The 19058-nt window shown below is 47.7% G+C and overlaps 1 protein-coding gene across 1 annotated transcript in view; it reads left to right on the top strand.

Moving 5' to 3' along the window:
* GRHL1 (grainyhead like transcription factor 1) overlaps positions 1-19058 on the top strand; it is a 55978-nt gene that overhangs the window by 17462 nt on the left and 19458 nt on the right. The window contains exons 6-8 of the mRNA XM_044419154.1: positions 1529-1685; positions 3527-3638; positions 5303-5397. Coding sequence (XP_044275089.1) covers positions 1529-1685; positions 3527-3638; positions 5303-5397 — 364 coding nt within the window. The remainder of the gene's footprint in view (positions 1-1528; positions 1686-3526; positions 3639-5302; positions 5398-19058) is intronic.

The following is a 19058-nucleotide window of genomic DNA, read 5'->3' as shown; positions in this document are numbered from 1 at the left end:
CTGTCTTCTAGGGGTCACCCCCCACCCCTGCTCTTTCAGCCTCCTCGCCTATAATGTTGAAGATAATAATGCTGCCTTACCTTACAGGGTTGCTGTGTAGATTAGAACTAGATACTGCATGGGAATCAATCTGTATGGCTGAAAGAGTCGGACAAGGGTTCAGTATGATGAGGAGGAGGAGGACCACTTTGGAAGCAATCTGGTGTCTTGCAATGGCAGAGGGTTGGACCCAATGGCCTTCCGGCCCCTTCCAACCCTCTTATTCCATGATTCTATGAATCTGTCCATGTATCAGCCTTCTCTGACCTGGAACCCTTCTGATGTCCTGGGATGCAGCGCTCATTATTACAGCCAGCTTTGGGTGGGGAGGATGGGAGCTATAGTCCAGTGCATCAGGAAAGCCTAGTGTGGATTGCTAGGTAACACATTCCAGGGCTTGAACATGTAGTGCAGGTGTGTGTGTGTTTGTGAGAGGGAGAGGGAGACTTGGACCAGCAGACCTGAATCCAAATTCCCGCCTAGTGATGAAGCTTTCTGGGGTGAATTCAAGCAAGTCACTGTCTCGGCCTGTCCTGTTTCCTCACACAGCTTACTGTTAAATTGTGGGATTCATCGGCACACAACGCAGTGCTGGCTGCCAGTCTTGGTTTTAAGAGGCAATCAGGACAAACTCATGGAAGATACAGTTTTCAGTGAGTTCTAGTCATGATGGCTAGATGATGATAACAAGCATATAACATACTTATATACCACTGAACACATTAAAAATATCTTTGAGATCTTTACAAAGTAAAGTAAAACACAATTAAATGCATGCACTTGCTAAAATGCTGATGTGCAACATTCACACAAACATAAAACCCAAGAGAATGCCATCCTTACAAATGGAGCTGTAATATCTGTTTGCTGCAAATCTGAACCCTCCAGTATCTGACTGATATTGCCGTCAGCGCTTGAGGCTGCAGCCTCTAAATGCCAGTTGCTGGAGAACATGAGAAGGGGGTGCCCACCCCACTCCTGTCCTGCTTCGGTGCCTCCCAGGGAAGCGCCTGGTTGGCCCCTGTGGGAAAAGAAGACTGGACTAGATACCGGTTTGCTCCAGCATGACTCTTCTGTTCTTCCCATCTGGGTGTGTCGTGATTAATGATAAGACAGGATAGTGCAAGTACACCACCCTGAGCTCTTGGAGGGAGGCATGGTATGAATGTGACTGATGAATGGATGGATAAGTCCTCCTCTGTAGTGATCTACATGCAGATTGCAACCTTTTGCCTACTTCAGGGTCAGAGATGTTTCCCACGAAGGAAAAGCGTAAGTTGTGGAGTGCCCATAAGAAGTTGCTTACTGATTCTATGATTTTGAATGGCAGCCTTTAAAAAATTACCCAGAAAGGACAGGCGAAGCAGTAGGGAGCGATGGCAAGTAGCCAGTCCCATGATCGGTTCTCTATCTTCTGTATCTAACCTATTGGTTGTTACTTTCTTTCCAGAGCTAATTGCCTGATTGATCTCTCCTTCTGACTTTTCAGGAACAACTTTGAATACACTCTGGAAGCTTCCAAATCACTCCGACAGAAGCCGGGCGATAATACAATGACTTATCTAAACAAGGGCCAGTTTTATCCCATTACGTTGAAGGAAATTAGTGGTGGCGAAGGAATCCATCAGCCCATCAGTAGAGTTCGAGTGAGTTGCTACTTCAAAAGCTATGCGAGAAGAGAAACTGTTGACAGAGAGGTTATGTAGTATTTTGGGTAAGCAGGAGGGAGAGAGTTTCTTGGTACAATGCTAGTAAATTTCCTATGGACTTCCCTGAGTTTGCTACTTGCTTGATCCTTCTCAAAATCACAATGGGCCAGTTTGACCTTGGTATAATCCAGCAACTCGCTTTCTGTGTTTCCATAGGAGACACACTAGTTATGCCTTAATTTAGAAGGTCCGAAGTATGCACACATTCTTTATCATTTGAAAGCACACCTGTAAACAGTGGGGATCCCTGTGCTGTTTCTAAGGAGAAAACCTAAGCCAGAGGACAGCGTGTCAACTCACCCCATGATGTTTGTTTTAAAAAGGGGTGAGCAGCTGGTGGCTTCCAGATGTTTTGACCTAGTCTTCTCATCACTCCTACCCAATGGTGAAGGATGATGGAAGTTGTAGGCCAAATCTAGAGGGCCTCCTGTTACTCATCCCAATTCAGAATAGGGCTAATTATTGTCAGAGTTTTAATGATTTACACACTGAGTTAATTTAGATTTTTAATCTTCATTGGCAGAATGATGGCTAGAATATGCTCATGCGTTTCTTGATTTAGACAAAACATGTTTACATAATGTTTTGTTTGAAAAAATCAGAAACTTAAGTTGATGAAAAACTGCTGGCTGGGGTGATGTACTATGAATATAAATTACTAAAAAAAATTCAGTGTACAGGATATTAGCAGTTCTCTTCTCATGATCTTCACAGTAGCTCTGTTAGGCAGCCCAAGCTGTGAAGTAATTTTTCTGCACTCTTTGCTCATGTTTTGGTCATGAACGCATGCGCGCACATAGAGAAAGAGAGAGAGAGAGAGAGAGAGATGTGTGGTATCGTGAACAAGATTGCATTCCTGCTATCTTGGGTTTGCTTCATTTTTAAATAGTGAACACTACCAACCAAAATATATTTGTGGTTGACAGCATTAGCATAATACTTACCAGTACTTCTGTGGTGCTGGTAACTCCCTGCACAAGAGGGTGAGCGTATTTCTGCACTGCTGCAGAAGAACTAGATGCTACACAGTCCCAGAACAGGGCATGAGTACTCCTACCATTAGCTAATGAGGACACCTGTCTGAAGTGGCAGATCCTGGAGTACCAGTAAAAGACAGCAGATTGTGCATTTCTTATATTATTACTACCATCTTTGCTTTTGCTTGCTTTTTGCAGGGAGCAGGTGGTTTGGGGTACCCAGTCTGTTAGTTAGGCCAGCAGGCCCCAAGCAGATTGCCCTTCAGTTGTTTTGGACTGCAGCTCCGCCAGCACCAGCCAGCATGACCAATGGTCAGAGATAAGGGGGTTATGGGCCAAAACATCTGGAGGGCACCAGGGAGGGAGTTCTGCCTCCAGGAAACAAATCCCCTTGGCATGGAGCATGTGGTGTGCTTGTGTCGGGCCCCGGATCTTTCCTCCCTCCCACTGCCCACCTCCAGTCTCTCAAAAGTTGTTTTAGGTTTCGGTCCAGATGCCAGCAGATCGGGGCGGGTGTGTGTGTGTGTGTGTGTGGGGGGGTGTTTCTCTGGATTGTGTGAGCCTGCCCAGCCTGCCAGCTGCACGTCGCTATGGAGGTGTGCAAACTTCTAAGGCGGCAGTTTTGCGTCAGCCCAGGTAGTGTTCCCACTTCAGCACAACAAAAGTCTGGCCTGCTGGCATTGCTCAGGTTAAGCCACAAGGCTCAAGCAGCCCCCCTCCCCACTGCAAGGGGCTTGTGCCAAAAACCCGCCGGCCTTTCTGTCTGTTAAGCTGTTCTGTCTCTCCCCCTCCCCTTTAAAGAGTGTCATCATGGTTGTGTTTGCTGAAGACAAAACCAGAGAGGATCAACTCAGGCACTGGAAGTACTGGCACTCCAGGCAGCACACCGCCAAACAAAGGTGCATTGACATAGGTAAGCAGCTCCCCAGGTGCAGGTGCCAACCTTCCCCTTGGCAGGTCTCAGCCCTCTCCTCCCTTTTGCCTTTGGTTTTACCGCACATGCTCTGTCAGCCCAGGGCCGTCTCCAGACTCACGTTTCTCACATGGCTTCACTTCTGGGTGAGGGGAGAAATATTCCTGGTCATCTCAGCTTTTGGCACAGAGAGGACTATAGATCAAAACAAACAAGTGAGGGATTTGGGAAGATATTAAGATCCCAAATTAGTATCTCTGGCTCCACAACTGAGTAGCAGAAAGACCAACTTGCAATGAGTGTTAGAGGCAGCTTAGTCCAAGAGGGCAAGGAGGTGCTGTGGCCCAGGTTCAGTCCTCAGCATCTCCAGGTAGGGTTTGGAGAAGCTCCTGCCTGAACCCCTGGAAAGCCACCGCCAGTCCTGGACTAGGTCGGGGTGGACATCTTTCTGAACAAAATATCTACAGGACCACAACTCCCACTATCCCTACCCATTGGCTCTGCTGGCTAGGGCTGATGGGAGTTGTAGGCCAAAACATATGGAGACTCACAAGTTGCCCGTCCCTGGGCAAGATGGACCAGTGGTCTGATTCCTACGTGCCTGCAGTTTTAGGGATGCGGTTCAGTTTCATGTTGGAATACTCAGACAGAGGTTGGATACTGGTCTCTTAGATTTCAGCTGCCTTTGATGATACTACAATGTCCTTTGACCACTTCCATTTTTAACTTACGATGCAGACGTTTAGATAAGTCACTCCCTTGGAGCTTTCATCCCCTTTTCCAGAGACCACAATGATTCCCAAAGGCTCATTATATCCCCCCGCTTCTGCTGCCACCCTCCCAAGGAGGCAGCGTCAGTTCTTCTTTCCTGAAGGGAGAGGCGTTTGGGCCCCGAGCTGGCTTGCCATTCATGCCTTCTGCTCTGGAGCCTCTTAGCTCTTAATCCTAACCATGTATGGATTAGTTGCGGTTACTCCATGTGGAGGGGGAGGTACTCCACGCATGAGCAAAGCTGTGCCTCCTCCTTGCTCAGGTGCTTGAAGGTGAGCTCTGGTGTGGCAAAACAGGTTCCCGGACCGAGGTGAGTCTCTGGCGCAAGGCAAGCCCCAGGAACAGTTGAGGCAGGGAGGTGAAAGATGACAGGGAAGATACCTGCTTGCCTACAGCCAAGCTGTGACTGGCCAGCTTCCAGGTTCCTTGGGCTGGAAGCCTGGGTTGCGGTCCCACCCCTTTCCTTCTCTGAATAAAAGCAGGGATTAATCACTTGGCACTCACAGGCAGACGCACATGCAAAACACCCTTTATTATCGAAGGAGATTTAAACGAAAAGTATGTAATATCCTCCTTATGTTGGGTGACGTTTCTCGAACAAAATCACCAGGCATGGCAAAGGTAGCAGGCGTCTCCTCTCCCTCTTCTTTCCTTTAAAACTTTTTGTTTAATTTCCTGATATTTATTTATTTTTAAAAATCCCTCATTCGAGGAGTTGCCCATGGGCCATTATTTTATTTGTTTGTTTAAACAAGGCAGTGCAGAAGAGGGAACTCTAGGGAAGCAGAGAGTCAAACAAAGGTGCATTGACATAGGTCTGTTCTATATATGTGGCCAATAGATTAACATGTCATTATGTGTGTGTTTCCTCCTTTGCTTCCTGTCTCCAACAGCCGACTACAAGGAAAGCTTCAACACCATTAGTAACATTGAGGAGATAGCCTTCAATGCCATCTCCTTCACTTGGGACATTAATGATGAAGCCAAGGTATGTGTCCGGCCATATCCTTCTTGACCTTTTTTGGTATATAAGGGAAGAAAGGGATGTCTGTTCTTGTTGGGTAGCACATAATGAGATTGTTCTGCTTTTAAGAAATTGTCCCTGGAAAGTGCTTGAAGTTGATGGATAAGGAAAGGGACGGGAGGGAGGGAGGGAGGGAAGGAAGGACAGAAGGAGGCCCTTTCCTGCCTCTTGTTTTCTAGCGCCACCCTACTCCACCCCAGCCCACTCCAAATTTATTTTGACACTGTGGTGGTGAGCAGAGGGGATAGGGAAGCACAGAAGGCCCCTTTAGTGCCACTCCAGTTGTCTGGCAACTTGTCAGGATCTCAGGCTGCTGCACCTATTCAAACACACAGCTTTGAACCACCTCTGTTTAGACAGAGGCGTGTTGGCAGGCTGGAACTTGTATTCCTCTGCGCACAGTCCATCTCTTCCTCAAAGTGGCCTTCCGTATGAGGCTCCCTGGGTCACTGCCAAACCTTCAGGTTCGCTATCCTGAAGTCGCCTAGGTAAGTGTTTTGAGAAGGCTTTCCAGGGAAAGGGCTTGGCTTTGTTTTGTGAATTAGAATGGCCAGATATCTACAGGAAGCCCTCTGTTCTGCGAACGGGCAGGGGATAGTCGTCTGTCTGAAGGCATCCTGTGTTTGAAGAAGTGTCCATTCCTGTAGTTATGGACCCAATGAGAATTGTTGACGAGTATTTTCCAGTCGTGTGACTCTCAGATGGATACCCTGCCCTGAGTCTTCTCTGTTGTAACCAAGAAAATAAGAGTCATGGAAAGGGGGGGGGGGAGGCAGTGGTGGTGAGGGTCTCTTTTGCCCTTAGCCCACCTTGAGCCCCTTTTGAGCTGGCTCTGATGCGATCTGGGCATCTGCAGAGGTGGTGGCAGTGGCAAGGGGGTTGAGTGGCATTTTCTTTTTTTTTAAACCCACCCCCTGAATACAGGGCCATGTTGAAATAATCACTTCTTGGTGCACTGCTTTGCCTCCCTGAAGGGAAGCTTAAGCCTCAGGGCTGCAGCTGTCCCAGAACTGGTGGTGGTCTGAGTCTTTGGGGTCCAAAACAGGGAGCTTGCCTCTTTAAGTCCACATCCCTCTGGTCCAAATAAGCTACCGAAGAACAATGGAAAAGGAGTGCCTCAGCTGGATCTGTAGGCCAGGCCTCAGGCCTAGTAGCTACACATACCACAGAATGAGACACAACAGAAAGGATTAGACCCAGCATTCCCAAGCCTTCCAGATGTGTTGGACTAGAAATCCCATGATCCCCATCCACCCACGTGCATTGCAGTCCAATGCATCTGAATGGCCCCAGGTTGGGAGAAGCTGCACACCCCATGCTGCTGTGCCTCATTCTGTGGTATGGATGGGGACCAGGCCTGCTTGCACAATTCCAAAGAGCTGGTGGGGGTGGCCACCGTTTCTGAACACCACCCCATGTAGAAACAAAAGTGGCTGGTATACCAGTCCTCTTGTTTCTGTGCTGGTCTCTCCCAGTAGCAGCCTTTCCTGGTGCAGACCCATCCTCTTGGTTAGCTCAGTGAGGAAATGGGTGTTTTGATGGAGAAATTAATACCAAATGCTCTAGGGTGTAGGTGTTCAGCTCTGCTTCTGACTTGGCCTGGGCACTTTCCAGGATCATGTGTTCAGATTGTGATTTCCTTGGCAATGTTGGTAATTCTGCTGCTGTCAAACTGGGTTGGATGGATCCTTGTTTGCGACATCACAGAAGGCTTTTATGACTATAGCTGGAGTAACCACAGGATTAATGTGGGGCAGAAGTCACTGCTCCACTGACTAGCCCAGACTCCAAGTGTAACAATTAAAAAAGGGCAAGTTTCTAGTCCTGGTAGAACCCAAGATAGGAGTCAAAACATTTAGGCACATTCCACTTGCTTTGTGATAAGTGCACAATTCTTTTGCTCAGGCAGTGTATGAAAAGAGCTTTGTATCCCCTTTTAGTGTGTTGAGTCAGTGAAGGTGAAGTCACAGCCTTGATCAGCATTTGGCCCTAGAGATAAATATTAAATAAAGATTTGTCTGAGGAAGGGACTGGGGTTTAACCTCATGGAACGGTGATTGCCAGTCATGGAAAATAATGGGGAAATCCAGATATTTTGTGTAGCTGTGACTGGCCAATAACACATCCAGACCCAAACAGCGAGTTTCAGGAATGACAGCAGTTCCTATTCTGTCTAGCTCAGGTTTTATTTCATGCAAATCTTCTTTTGCTGCTGCTGCTGCATCATCAGCATCAGCATCCAATTTTGATTTTTTTAGTGTGCTTAAGCATATAAAGTATCTTGCCAATGTTAAAAAAATGTATGGTGTATCTGTATGCAAAGGCTGTCTATGGGTTAAATCACCACTGCTTGGGGGGCCAGATTTGGTTTTAATGAAATTCAGCTGCAGGTGGGCCAGGTTGTGCAGTTCCTCATGAAAGAAGGATCCTTTCCTTCATTAAATACTTTCTGCGTTTGATTTCCTTCTGAGCTCACTGTTTCTAATCCCACTCGCCTGCCCCTCAATATACCACTGGCTTGGGGATACTGAGACTGTAGGACCTTTTTTCTGTCTAAGTGTACATAGGACTGTGGTCTTAGTTGTTTTTGCTATTAACACAGTTTCTTGATAGGAGTCTTTTGAATTGCTAGGAGTCTTTTGCTTCCAGGAAAGCATGGAAGATTATTCCTGCCACGTATGCAGTACAAAATGTTTGTGCATCATGATTGTACTTCATTGGGAAGTGCGCATATGTGCATGCAGGTGCACTAATGTCATGCCTTAGTTCAGCACTGGAGGCAAAATGGGGGCTGTGGCCCAGGGAGGGTCCCCTCATGGCCTCGGTCCAGCCGTGTTTGTAGCAGACCCTCAGCACCGGTACTGTTCCTGGTAGTTGACCGACCATAAATTCCTAATCAACTCCCACTGGGTTATGTGGGAGTTTCTCTCCAGAAAGGGTGTTTAAGATTGCAGCATATCATTGAAATGTTTAAATGCATGATTCATGACCTGAATTTCCCCAGTCAACATCGCTTCTTAATTTCAGTTCTTCGGGTGGCTTTTGTTAAACCCATTTCTCTCAGACTCCTCACCCTCCATCCCCGTCTGCCACATCAGGCTAATGGCACTCGCTTATTTTACAAAGCCCATTGTAAGGACTACTGAGATGGTGCTGGTAGCACACGCGCACACACGCAACATGCAGGCGAAAGCATCTTGCAAATGGCCTGAAGAGCCCTGCTGGATCAGACTGAAGTCCTCTCTAGTCCAGTATTCTGTTTGCACTGTGACCAGCCAGGCATCCTTGGGAAGCCCACAAGCAGCGCATGGGTGCAGTATGACCCTCACGTGCGTCTTTCCCATCAACTGGTGTATGGATGGGGGTAATAGAGAGCCATCATGGCTAGGAGCCCTTGGTAGCCCTGAATGTGTTTAATGCTTTTTTAGAGCCATCCGAGTTGGAGGTCATCACTACATCTTGTTGTGGTGAATTTCACAACGCATGTGTTGTGCGAACAAGCACTTTCTTTCTTCTGTCCTAAATTGCTCACCATCCATCTTCATGGGACAATGAGTTCTAATACTATGGGAGAACTATTCTTCTTTACACTTTCTCCACACTATGCATAAGGTTTATACATTCCCACCATCAGCTGTGACATCAAGGTATCACATGATCATCATCATGCTTTCTCTACTGTTCTCCGAAACTATATGTAGACCAAGCCTGTATTTAATAGCAATCAGTTGTAAGCTGTGATCTCATGTTGATTGAAGATCATTCCAGTGGGAGCCCAGATGATAATAGTTTAGATTAATCCAGTATTAGTTGTGCTGAAAATCTGAGGTCCCAAACTGTTTGGTCTGGTGAGTACATTTGGAATTTTGAGAGTTTTATGGTTGCCATGAGGGCAGGCTCATCTCTTCACAAAATGAATGCCATGGCTGGTCATAAAATGGAAAAGGAAACTGGTAAAGTTAAAAGAAAAGTAAAACTCCAAAAAAGTAATGTGTAAAGCATTGTGCAGAGAATGTGTGGAGAATGATCAGAACCACAATAGTAGCTCAGATAGATGTATGCCATAAGTGGGTTCAAGCAGATGCTAAGAGAAGAAAAGCATTCTGAGGAGCATGTTAAAAATAATAGCAAGGCCAATGATAAAGGATTCTTTAAGTATATCAGAAGCAGAAAAGCAGCTATAGTGGCAGTTGGACCACTGGATGATAATGGAGTTAAAGGAATACTAAAGGAGGATAAGGAGGTTGTGGAGAAGGTTAATGAATCCTCTTTTCTCTTCACAGTAAAAGATACAGGACAGATTTCTGTTCCTGAATTGATATATTCAGGAAAGGAGTTTGAGGAACTAAGACAGATAATGATGACAAAAGATGAAGCTTCAGCCCAACATCTGAAAGTTAAAAAATTGCCAGCCCCAGATGGTATCCATCCTAGAGTTTTTTAAAAACACAGATATGAAACTGCTGGTCTCCTTACAAAAAAAATGGATATGCCCCTAAGATCAGCCTGAACACTGGAAAATGGCCAGTATAAAATCAATTTTTAAAAAGGGAGGTGGGGGTAAATTAGAAGCCAATTAGTTTAACGTCTGTTTGAGGTAAATTGTTTGAAATCATTATTAAAGATAGCATTAATAAGCATATAGAAGGGCAAGCCCTGTGGGAAAAGAATCAGCATGGCTTCCACAAACTTAAGTCCTGTCTTTGAGAGCTCTTTGAGAGTGTCAAAAAACATGTAGAGAGGGGTGATCAGATAGATACTGTTTGCTTAGACTGCTGAAAAGCCTTTGAAAAAGTTCCTTATCAAAGACTCCTGAGCAGAATTAGCAGACATGGAATAAGAGGAGAGGTCCTGTTATGGATCACACCGTACTTCATATATAACCTTAGCCAACAGTGACTGACCAAGAAAGAGATCTTGAGATTCTGGTGGACCGCTCAGTGAAAATACCAGCCTAGTATGCAGCTGCCGTGAAAAGGACAAACTCTGTGTCAGGCATAGCTAGAAAAGGAATTGAGAATACAACAGTCAATATCATGCTACCTTATCAAATCTACAACGCACTTGCATTTGGAATATTGTGTACAGTTGTGGCCACTGCACTTAAAAAAGTGATATTATAGAGTTGAGAATCGTGCAGAAAAAGCATCTAAAACAATCAAGGGACTGGAGCAACTCCCCATGAGGAAAGGTTACAACACCTGAGATTATTTAGCTTAGAAAAGAGAAGAGCGGGTGTGGGGGATGATTGATGTGCACAGAATTATGCATGGTGTGGAGAGGAGACATTTCCCTCCCTGTCCCATCATACTAGAACCCGCGGCCATCTCATGAAGCTGCCTGGCGGGAGATGCAGGACAGATCAAAGGGCCTACTTCTTCACATCACACATGGTTCAGCTATGGAATCCACTTCCATGAGATGTAGCAGTGTCCACACATTTGGGCAGCTTTAAAACGGGATTGGACAAATTCATGGAAGAGAAGGCAATCTGTGATTGCTACTCTATCATGCTGCCTTCATTATCAGCAGCAGTGTGCCTGTATACTGCAGTTGCTGGGAACTCGAGTGGACAGGTGGTGTTGCACTGATTCCCTGCTTGTGGGGTCCTGCGGACGGCTCGTTTGCCTCTCTCTGGACAGTATGTGGGAGTAGATGGACCACTGGTCTGATCCAGCAGGGCCATTGGGATCTTAGAGCCGTCAGCGTCAAGACACTCCAAACTCCGAGCCTTTCTGTCCTAACGCTCCTTTGACAGAATGCAGTCTGATGAGGTTGGGAGACCCGGAACTTTTCCAAGAATATGAGTACCATATGAGTTTTCAGAGTCTGAAACACAAATCACATATTTTCCCCAACACAAAGTACACCAAAATATTCATTTCATTGAGTGCTCTGGTGCTCAGAGAAGCACATAAACATGAAACCACAGGACAGCACATCAGTACCATGAAAAAGGGAAAATACACAGAGAAATAGAAAAATACCATCTTCATTCCCCTCTAGCCCTCAGAGATGCTGCCCTACACACCAGCCTTCGAGGATAGACCTTTTTCTTTTGAGGCAGGGGCTGGACATGCTTCATGATGGACTGCTGAGCCCCAGCTGCCAACCTTTTTATTGTCTAAGGAGGCCCTTTTGAGACCAAAAAGAAGTAAAGCTGGTGCTGGATGCCAGTGGAATGCTTTGCAACATGCCATTCTCTGTGTGTGTGTGTGTGTGTGTGCATGCGTGCACGTTTAATTTTTAAAAAATCTTTAAAAATATATAGTGAGGGACAGAAAACTTGGAGGGTGCCATGGGAGGTGTCTGCTCTATAGACAAGCAGAGCGATGATGCAACCCCTGAAAAGTGGGAAAGTGCTTGCATGCTCCCTGTGCAACCTGTTCATCCGCTCCCTTGAGATTTTAGTGTCAGTGCTTCTGAAGCCTGAGAAAGACAAGACCATTGCCCTCCCTTGAGCTGCACCTGACAGATGACCTGGGCAACAGTTCAGAAGGGAGGAAGTGGAAAGCTTTCATGGCTGAATTTGGCAGTGGAGTCTTTGCGGAAGGATTTGTGAGCCAAGGAGGAGGTGATTAGGGGAAGGGCAATGGAAGCGGTTCCAAGCCTTTATTGCTAAATAAATATTCCTTTCTCACTAGGTAAGCTTGATGTGTTTATCCTTCCAGCCCAAATGGCAGTGTGTCAGCACCTGATGCCTAAAATGGCATGACTTGCGAAGGTGGTATTGAATACCAAGGTTACCTGTATGAGAATCTAAAACACCGTCTTAATCCTTAGAGCAGCCACCAGTATCAGAGGCAAATAAATACGTGCAGGCATATAGACATGAATGGGACTGCAGCCAAAGGGTGGCATCCTGGTGCCAAATTTCTGAACTATGTTTAGGAGCAGCACCATAAAGCCAAGCTTTATGCGCGCTTACAAAAAGGTGGGGAAAGAATAGATTAGGAGATGCAAAGGAGGGATAAAATTGAGCAGAACTGTGCCCTGTAGTGGGAGCTGTGAGAATGATTGGATGGGATAGGATGGGATGGGATGGTTGACGAGTTAAAAAGAATTAAAATCGCAAAGAACCTTGAGGATCTGAAGCAGGATATAGTGTACATCTCTCTCTCTCTTTCTATTTATGCAAGCTAGCTTGTTTTTCCTAGTTTCCTCTTCTCCTTCATGTCTCCCATCTTCATTGTCCACTAAATTACATCACATTTCACTTGACTGTTTCCAAGCTGGCAAACTTGGGGTGGGCACCTCCATCCACCTTCCCCTGCAGTAACTTTGAATGAATAACTTTAACCGCATCCCTGAAGTTCTGGGCTAACTGAGTGATGTAAAGTTCATCATAATTGTATGGCTGGCCTGCATGCTAGTTCATAAAAGCATTTGATGGAAAAAACAATATTAATAGAAGAAACAAAGGATGCCACTCTGAGCGCAGGATCTTTAGCTGTTTCCTCCACCCCCTTCATGCACTGCACCACACAAGTCCTTTGTCAGGAAAAAAGAAAAGAAATGCTAATCAAATGAACCATGCAATAAAAATTGTTGAAATTGGCTAGGACTCTTCCTGATAATATCAGAGCTTTGGGAAAGAATTGTTGCTCTGTCTACAGGTAATCTGATCAACAACCACCATCAAATATATTCACTTAGGAAGGCGAAAAAGGTTAGCTGGGCCTTCACAATCCAAAATACTTACAGGAAATCAGTTCTTTGCATCTCACTCGTGTTATTAGATCATTTATTAAAGTCTGTGTGCTGTGTGGTATACCTTGGTAAGAAAAGGGGATGTTCCTTATGTTCTCCTGTAGCAGTCTTTCCCAATCTTGGGTTCCCAGATGTTGTCTGATGACAGCTGCGAACATGGCAAGTGACCAAGGAAGATGGTCATTGCAGTCTAACAACATCCAGCATCCTGTGTTGGGAAAGGTTTTTGTTTTTTAAAACAGCATAGTGATTTTCTGAAATAAGGAACAGCCCTTAAAAAAATAAATAGTAGGGGACCATGCTATTTCCAACCGAGGTCTGAGGCTGCATAAAGAAGACTCAAGCATACACATTCAGAAATGACTAACAGAGCAATCAAAACCCTCCAGAGGGACCACCAAGGGGAGTTAGGATGGGGCAGAAGCAGTGTTGGTTCCAGGTTTTTGAAGGCCCTTGGACAAGACTCCTCAATGGGGCTGTTCCCTTCACTGAAGCTATTTTCTTACGCCATGGATCCCAATAGCTGTTGCTTCTGCTCTTTCCATCACAGCTATCACTTGCTGGATAGGAAGAGGGCCAGTGAGCATGGAGGCGATGGCAGGAGCATCCATGCCTTCTCCTGTTCTCCATCACCATTGCCTGGCACAGAACAAGAGGCAGGTAAAGAAGCAGGTGGCAATGGTGAAGACATACCAGTCCAGGGAGCTCTTGGCAGTGGGCCTCTGGTCCCTTGGCAGGTGCCTGACCATGCCTACCCTTGAGGTCAGCCCAGTGCGTAAGTGTCCCACTGCTGGGAGTTGGGAGCTCTGCCAACAGGTACATGTCCACATCCAGAGGCCTTGACACATCTGTTGAAAGGATGTAGGTGTACAGCTGGATTCAGTCAGGGGCAAAGGGGAACCAAGAATGACAGGAAGAAAGGGACAGGGAAATGACCTACCATATTTTTCGCTCTATAAGACGCACCTGACCATAAGACGCACCTAGTTTTTAGAGGAGGAAAACAAGAAAAAAATATTCTGAAACAAATGGTTTACTAAACTATTTAATAAACTATAACAGAATACAGTAAAGTGAACAGCAGTCAACAGTGGCATTAAGAACCATCATCACTGTCATTAACAAAAGAGAGATTTTAAAGTTCGAGTACTCTTCTAGTTTTCGTTGAACCCATAGAACTCATCATCACTAGAGTCAGAATTTATGAAGCTCTGTTGCTCACAATCACTGACATCACTTTCTTAGTCAGTAGTGGAATTATTGAAGGAATCCACAACCTACACCAGTTATACAAGAGCTGCTGCAGACAATTTAATAACAAATCTAAAAAAGCCAGTAATGTCCACGCTGCCGTACTAGTAAATAATAGAAAAAAACTTCTGACAAAAAATGAGATATTGTACGGTAAATCAAACACACAGCGGACTAAGTAGCCTTTGAAGAATAAACTTCATACACGAAGGTAATGCTGCTCAAATATCCACTGATCCTAAAAAAAATGTGTCTGATCAACTAACAGATAACTGATCCATGGAAAGCTTCCTGATAATCACAGGCACATTTCCCATCACTTCCCCATGGGCTTCATTAAAAGACAGGTTGCCATTTGAAAACACACACCGACCTGTGATTAACAGCTCTCACCTGTGCCGGAGGAGGGGGGCAGAGCAGGGTGCGCCGAGCGCATGCCGGCCAGGTGGTGCCACGTGGGGCTGGCAGCGTGCCAGCGGTGGTCTTCTGGGCGGCGCGGTGGCAGGTCTTCCCAGGTGGTGGGGGTGAGCAGTCCGTCTCTCCGTGCAGCTGGTGGGTTAAAGCCCGCGGCTCCTCCTCCTCTGCACCGCTCCCCCTGAGCGGCACAGCTCTCACCTGCACCGGAGGGGGGGGGGCGGAGCAGGGCGTGCCGAGCGCGTGCTGGCCAAGTGGTGCCACGTGGGGCTGGCAGCGTGCCAGCGGTGGTCTTCCGGGCGGCACAGCAGCAGGTCTTCCTGGGCAGTGGAGGTGAGCAGTCCATCTCTGTGCGGCCGGCAAGTTAAAGCCCACAGCTCCTCCTCCTCCGCGGCAGGTCTTCCCAGGCGGTGGGGGTGAGCAGTCTGTCTCTTTGTGCAGCCGGCGGGTTAAAGCCCGCGGCTCCTCCTCCTCCAGACGCCTCCCCCTGAGCGGCACAGCTCTCACCTGCACCGGCGGGGGTGCAGAGCAGGGCGCGCCAAGCGCGTGCCAGCCAGGTGGTGCCACATGGTGCAGGCGGGCCGGCAGCGTCCCGGGCGTCGGACACACACACATTTGCTCTGTAAGACGCACAGACATTTCCCCTTACTTTTGGGGGGGGGGGGGGAAGTGCGTCTTATAGAGCGAAAAATACGGTACCTCTCAGTCTGGCTGCAGATCCCCTCCACCCTTGTACACACACACACACGATTAGGACTGTCCTGCCTGACCACAGTCCTATACCCACATGGGGTATGTGCCCCATGGAACACAGTGAAACTTGATTCTGAATAGACATGCAGAGGAATGCAGTGCAAGAGGTTCATGAGCCTCCATGCACCCTGTAGCTATTTATCCCTGCTTCTGCTCATGTGCATACGTGTTCCACTAACCCCTGCCCTGCATCCCGGTTTTGTAAAAATGCAAACAGCTGGTTAGAAAGTTCATGGACAACCTTTGCACATATGCCACCAATACAGAGAATTACCTCAGTGTTTTTATGACACAGAATGTGGGTTTTGCTGACACCGGACACAGACAGCGTTGCTCCAGAAGGCTTCTTCTCTAACATGAATCATCTCAAATTGCCTCAGTTTGCTTTTTCTCTTGGAGCATCAGGTCTTGGCACATTCTAGACAAGTCAGCGTGGATTATGAATTGCAGGGTGCTGCAAGCCACGTCCCTCCGGATGCTGTGGCCAACAACCCCCATCAGTTCTAGCTAGCAAAGCCATTGTTGGGGGACCGTGGGAGCTGTAAAACAGAACATCTGGAGGCCACAAGTTGTCCGTCCCTGACTGAGAGGCGTGCTGTGTGCAGAAATGAAAGGGCACATATTTTCAACCTGTCGACATCTGTGTTCTGTGGCTCCCAGCTGAGGCCCCCAGTGCCAAGTTTAGGAAGAGGTCTTCAGAACGTAAGAGCCTGGATGATGGATCAGACCGAAGGTCCATCTGCTCCAGCATTCTGGTCATATAGTGGCCAACCAGCTGCCCACAAGGTCCCACAAGCAGGATAGGAGTACAGTATCCCAAATCCTCTAGCAGCTGGTCTCTGCCCACAGGGCATATAAAATCAGCAGTACTTTACACAGGCCACTGAATTAAAACGAATCGAGTCTTTACTGCATACCAAAATGAAGCCGGGGCCAGCACAAGGGCAGAAAAGCCCACACTCTCTCTGTCTCTTGTTCATATCTGTGTTCTGTAGCCAGGAAAGAAGCTACTTTGCCAGCTGTTTCTTCTGACCTTTGGTTCAATTACGCAGTAACTGTTGTGTGCCTTTCTACCCAGCAAAGGGGATGCACACACCGAGAGGTGGGGAGGGATGATGCATGTCGGCTGGAAATGCCATGGAATGCCCTGGACTCAAAGCCAGAAGATAACAAAATAGACATAAATCGAGACGTAGACATAAATCAAGCTCCTGACTTGGACCTTGCCATGGCAAGAAGGAAGATGCCTCTTTTTCCCACCCAGCTGAAATCCAGTCCATATATGCAAAGCATTTCCTGAGATGAGCTAGCCAGGCAGATCTGGGAATACCAGGTTTTATCCTTCTCCCGGCACCATGCCTCTTCTCTTTGTTCCTGATATCCTTTAGCGGCCTTACGAACAGGCAATGTGCATCATTGGTTGTGAATCTCACTCCACCTGCCGCTTGCTCTTTATTTCACCTTTAACAGCGGCAGCACTTTTAGACCAGCTCCGCAGTGGAGTCACAGTAGGGAACAGGGCAACGAGGAACCACGAGTCTCTTGCAGTTTGTGATGCAGGGCTACTTCCAGGTGGGGTTCTGGCTGCATCATCACCTGGCTTCAATCACAGACCTTTACAGGGAGGGACATGTGTGTAAATGTCATCGCCTTCCCCTTGTAACCCTCCAGTGTATTCCCACCACTTTTCTTCTTACCACAGAAAATCTGCTTGGAAGGAAGGAATGAAATGGGTGCATGGAGCCGCCAGGGCCTCCAGTACGGAGGAGCACTGTTCCTCCCTCCTGCCCACGGTCGCTTCGGGACAGTGCTTTGACAGGGAGGCTGAGAAGCAGCTCTTGCCTTATTGTTCTCGGACGCGTTGTCATCCGTTCAGATCTTGCCACCCATGGGAGAAAGGGAGAGAAGCTAGCTGGCTCCCTCGGTGTAGGCACCCCTGCCGATCTGGCCACAAGGCACGGAGGCAGAAGTGGCTAACAAGCAAGGCAGCAGAAGCTGAAGTGAGACAAGCAGCTCCCAGTCAGCTCCGGTGCTGTCACTAAAACAGAAGGGAGGGAGCATCTGCTTCGTTAGGTCACTTACCCTACCCTGCCCACCCCACCCCACTGCTGCCACTGAGGGTTGGGTATGATGGAGGGTTATTGCGAGGAAATGCTGTATTAAAGAGACAGTCGAATGCCCTTTCTTTTCACGCATAATGGTAACGAGACTGGGCTACCCATGCCAGGTAAACCTATGAGCACAAACCTACCACTGCTCTGTTCAGATAACCCTGAACTTCCTGGATATGTCACTGGGCACATGCAGATGACCAGATTTCCCCAGGGTGGAACTTGTTACTGGGAGGGAGCTCAGTTGGTTGATCACCCCTAGGTAGAGGAGGATCCTGGCAACGCTTTGTGGGGTGCCCTCCAATTACGCCCCTCCACTGGCTTACTGTTTAAGTGTCCCAGCCGTGGGTTAAGCTGGCAGCAACGGCAGCTGGGTCTTGGTGGCTGCTCGCCGCTGTGCTTTTCTTACACTGCTCCTGAGCAATGCTGTGGCCAAGAGGCAGTGTGGGGTGGTGGAAAGACCGCTGGGCAGGGGACCTGGGAGTCCCAGGTTCTAGTTCCCACTCAGCCCGGAAGCTCACTAGGTGACTTGGGGCCAGTCACTCCCCTCAGCCCAACCTGCCAAGCTGCCCTGGGTTGCTTCCGAGAAGGGAGCAGGCAGGCTGTAGATGCACGGGGGGGGGGGGGTTCGTCCTTCTGGGAAAACCAAGATGGGGCGCAACTTTCGGCGGCTGTTGCTTTCATCAGCTGAGGGAGCAGACCGGCGGGTGAGTCAAGCAGTGACACCAGTGGGTCCCCCCAGGGCCTTGGCAGCCGCCCAAGGATGCCGAGTGGTGCTACAAGCCCTGCTCCTGCTGCCAGGTCATCAGAAGCTCTTAACAGACGCTCGAGCTCTGGAACAGGAGTGGGCGACTTGGGGCCCTCCAGATGTTTTGGAGTGCATCTCCCACCAGCTGCAACCAGCATGGCCCATGCGTAGGGATTCTGGGATTTGGGCCTTCCAAAATGTCTGAGAGGCACTCGCGTTGCCTGTTGTTCATCTAAAATGCAATGGGAGAAGCATTTGGAAAGTGCTTCTTTTATCTTGGCTTATGTGCATGAGCTGCGAGCCTCTGTTCCTTTGGTCCCAAGTCCCCACCCTGTATCTGTGCCATGAAATATTAATGCTGGCCTACCTTACAGGGTTAGTGGAATAAGGATTACAAAAAGAAGGCATGATGCCACATTTTGAACCACTTAAAATGCTATATAAATTAAATGCTACTGCAACATTCCCCAGTGTGGTGTCTTCCAGATATTTTGGATTTCAGGCCCCACCAGCCTTAGGCAGATTGGCCCACAGGGGGGAAGTCTGGGATGTTTAGGCCAAAAGTCTGGAGGGCACCAGGATGGGGAATGCTGCAATAATGCTTGTTATTGCCAGAACAAGTTTGAACCAGTTCTCAA

This window comes from Varanus komodoensis, unplaced genomic scaffold, assembly GCF_004798865.1.
Source record: "Varanus komodoensis strain SLA01 unplaced genomic scaffold, ASM479886v1 scaffold10, whole genome shotgun sequence".
In the NCBI taxonomy this organism is placed as follows: Eukaryota; Metazoa; Chordata; class Lepidosauria; order Squamata; family Varanidae; genus Varanus; species Varanus komodoensis.
This window is presented reverse-complemented; position numbering and strand designations above follow the sequence as displayed.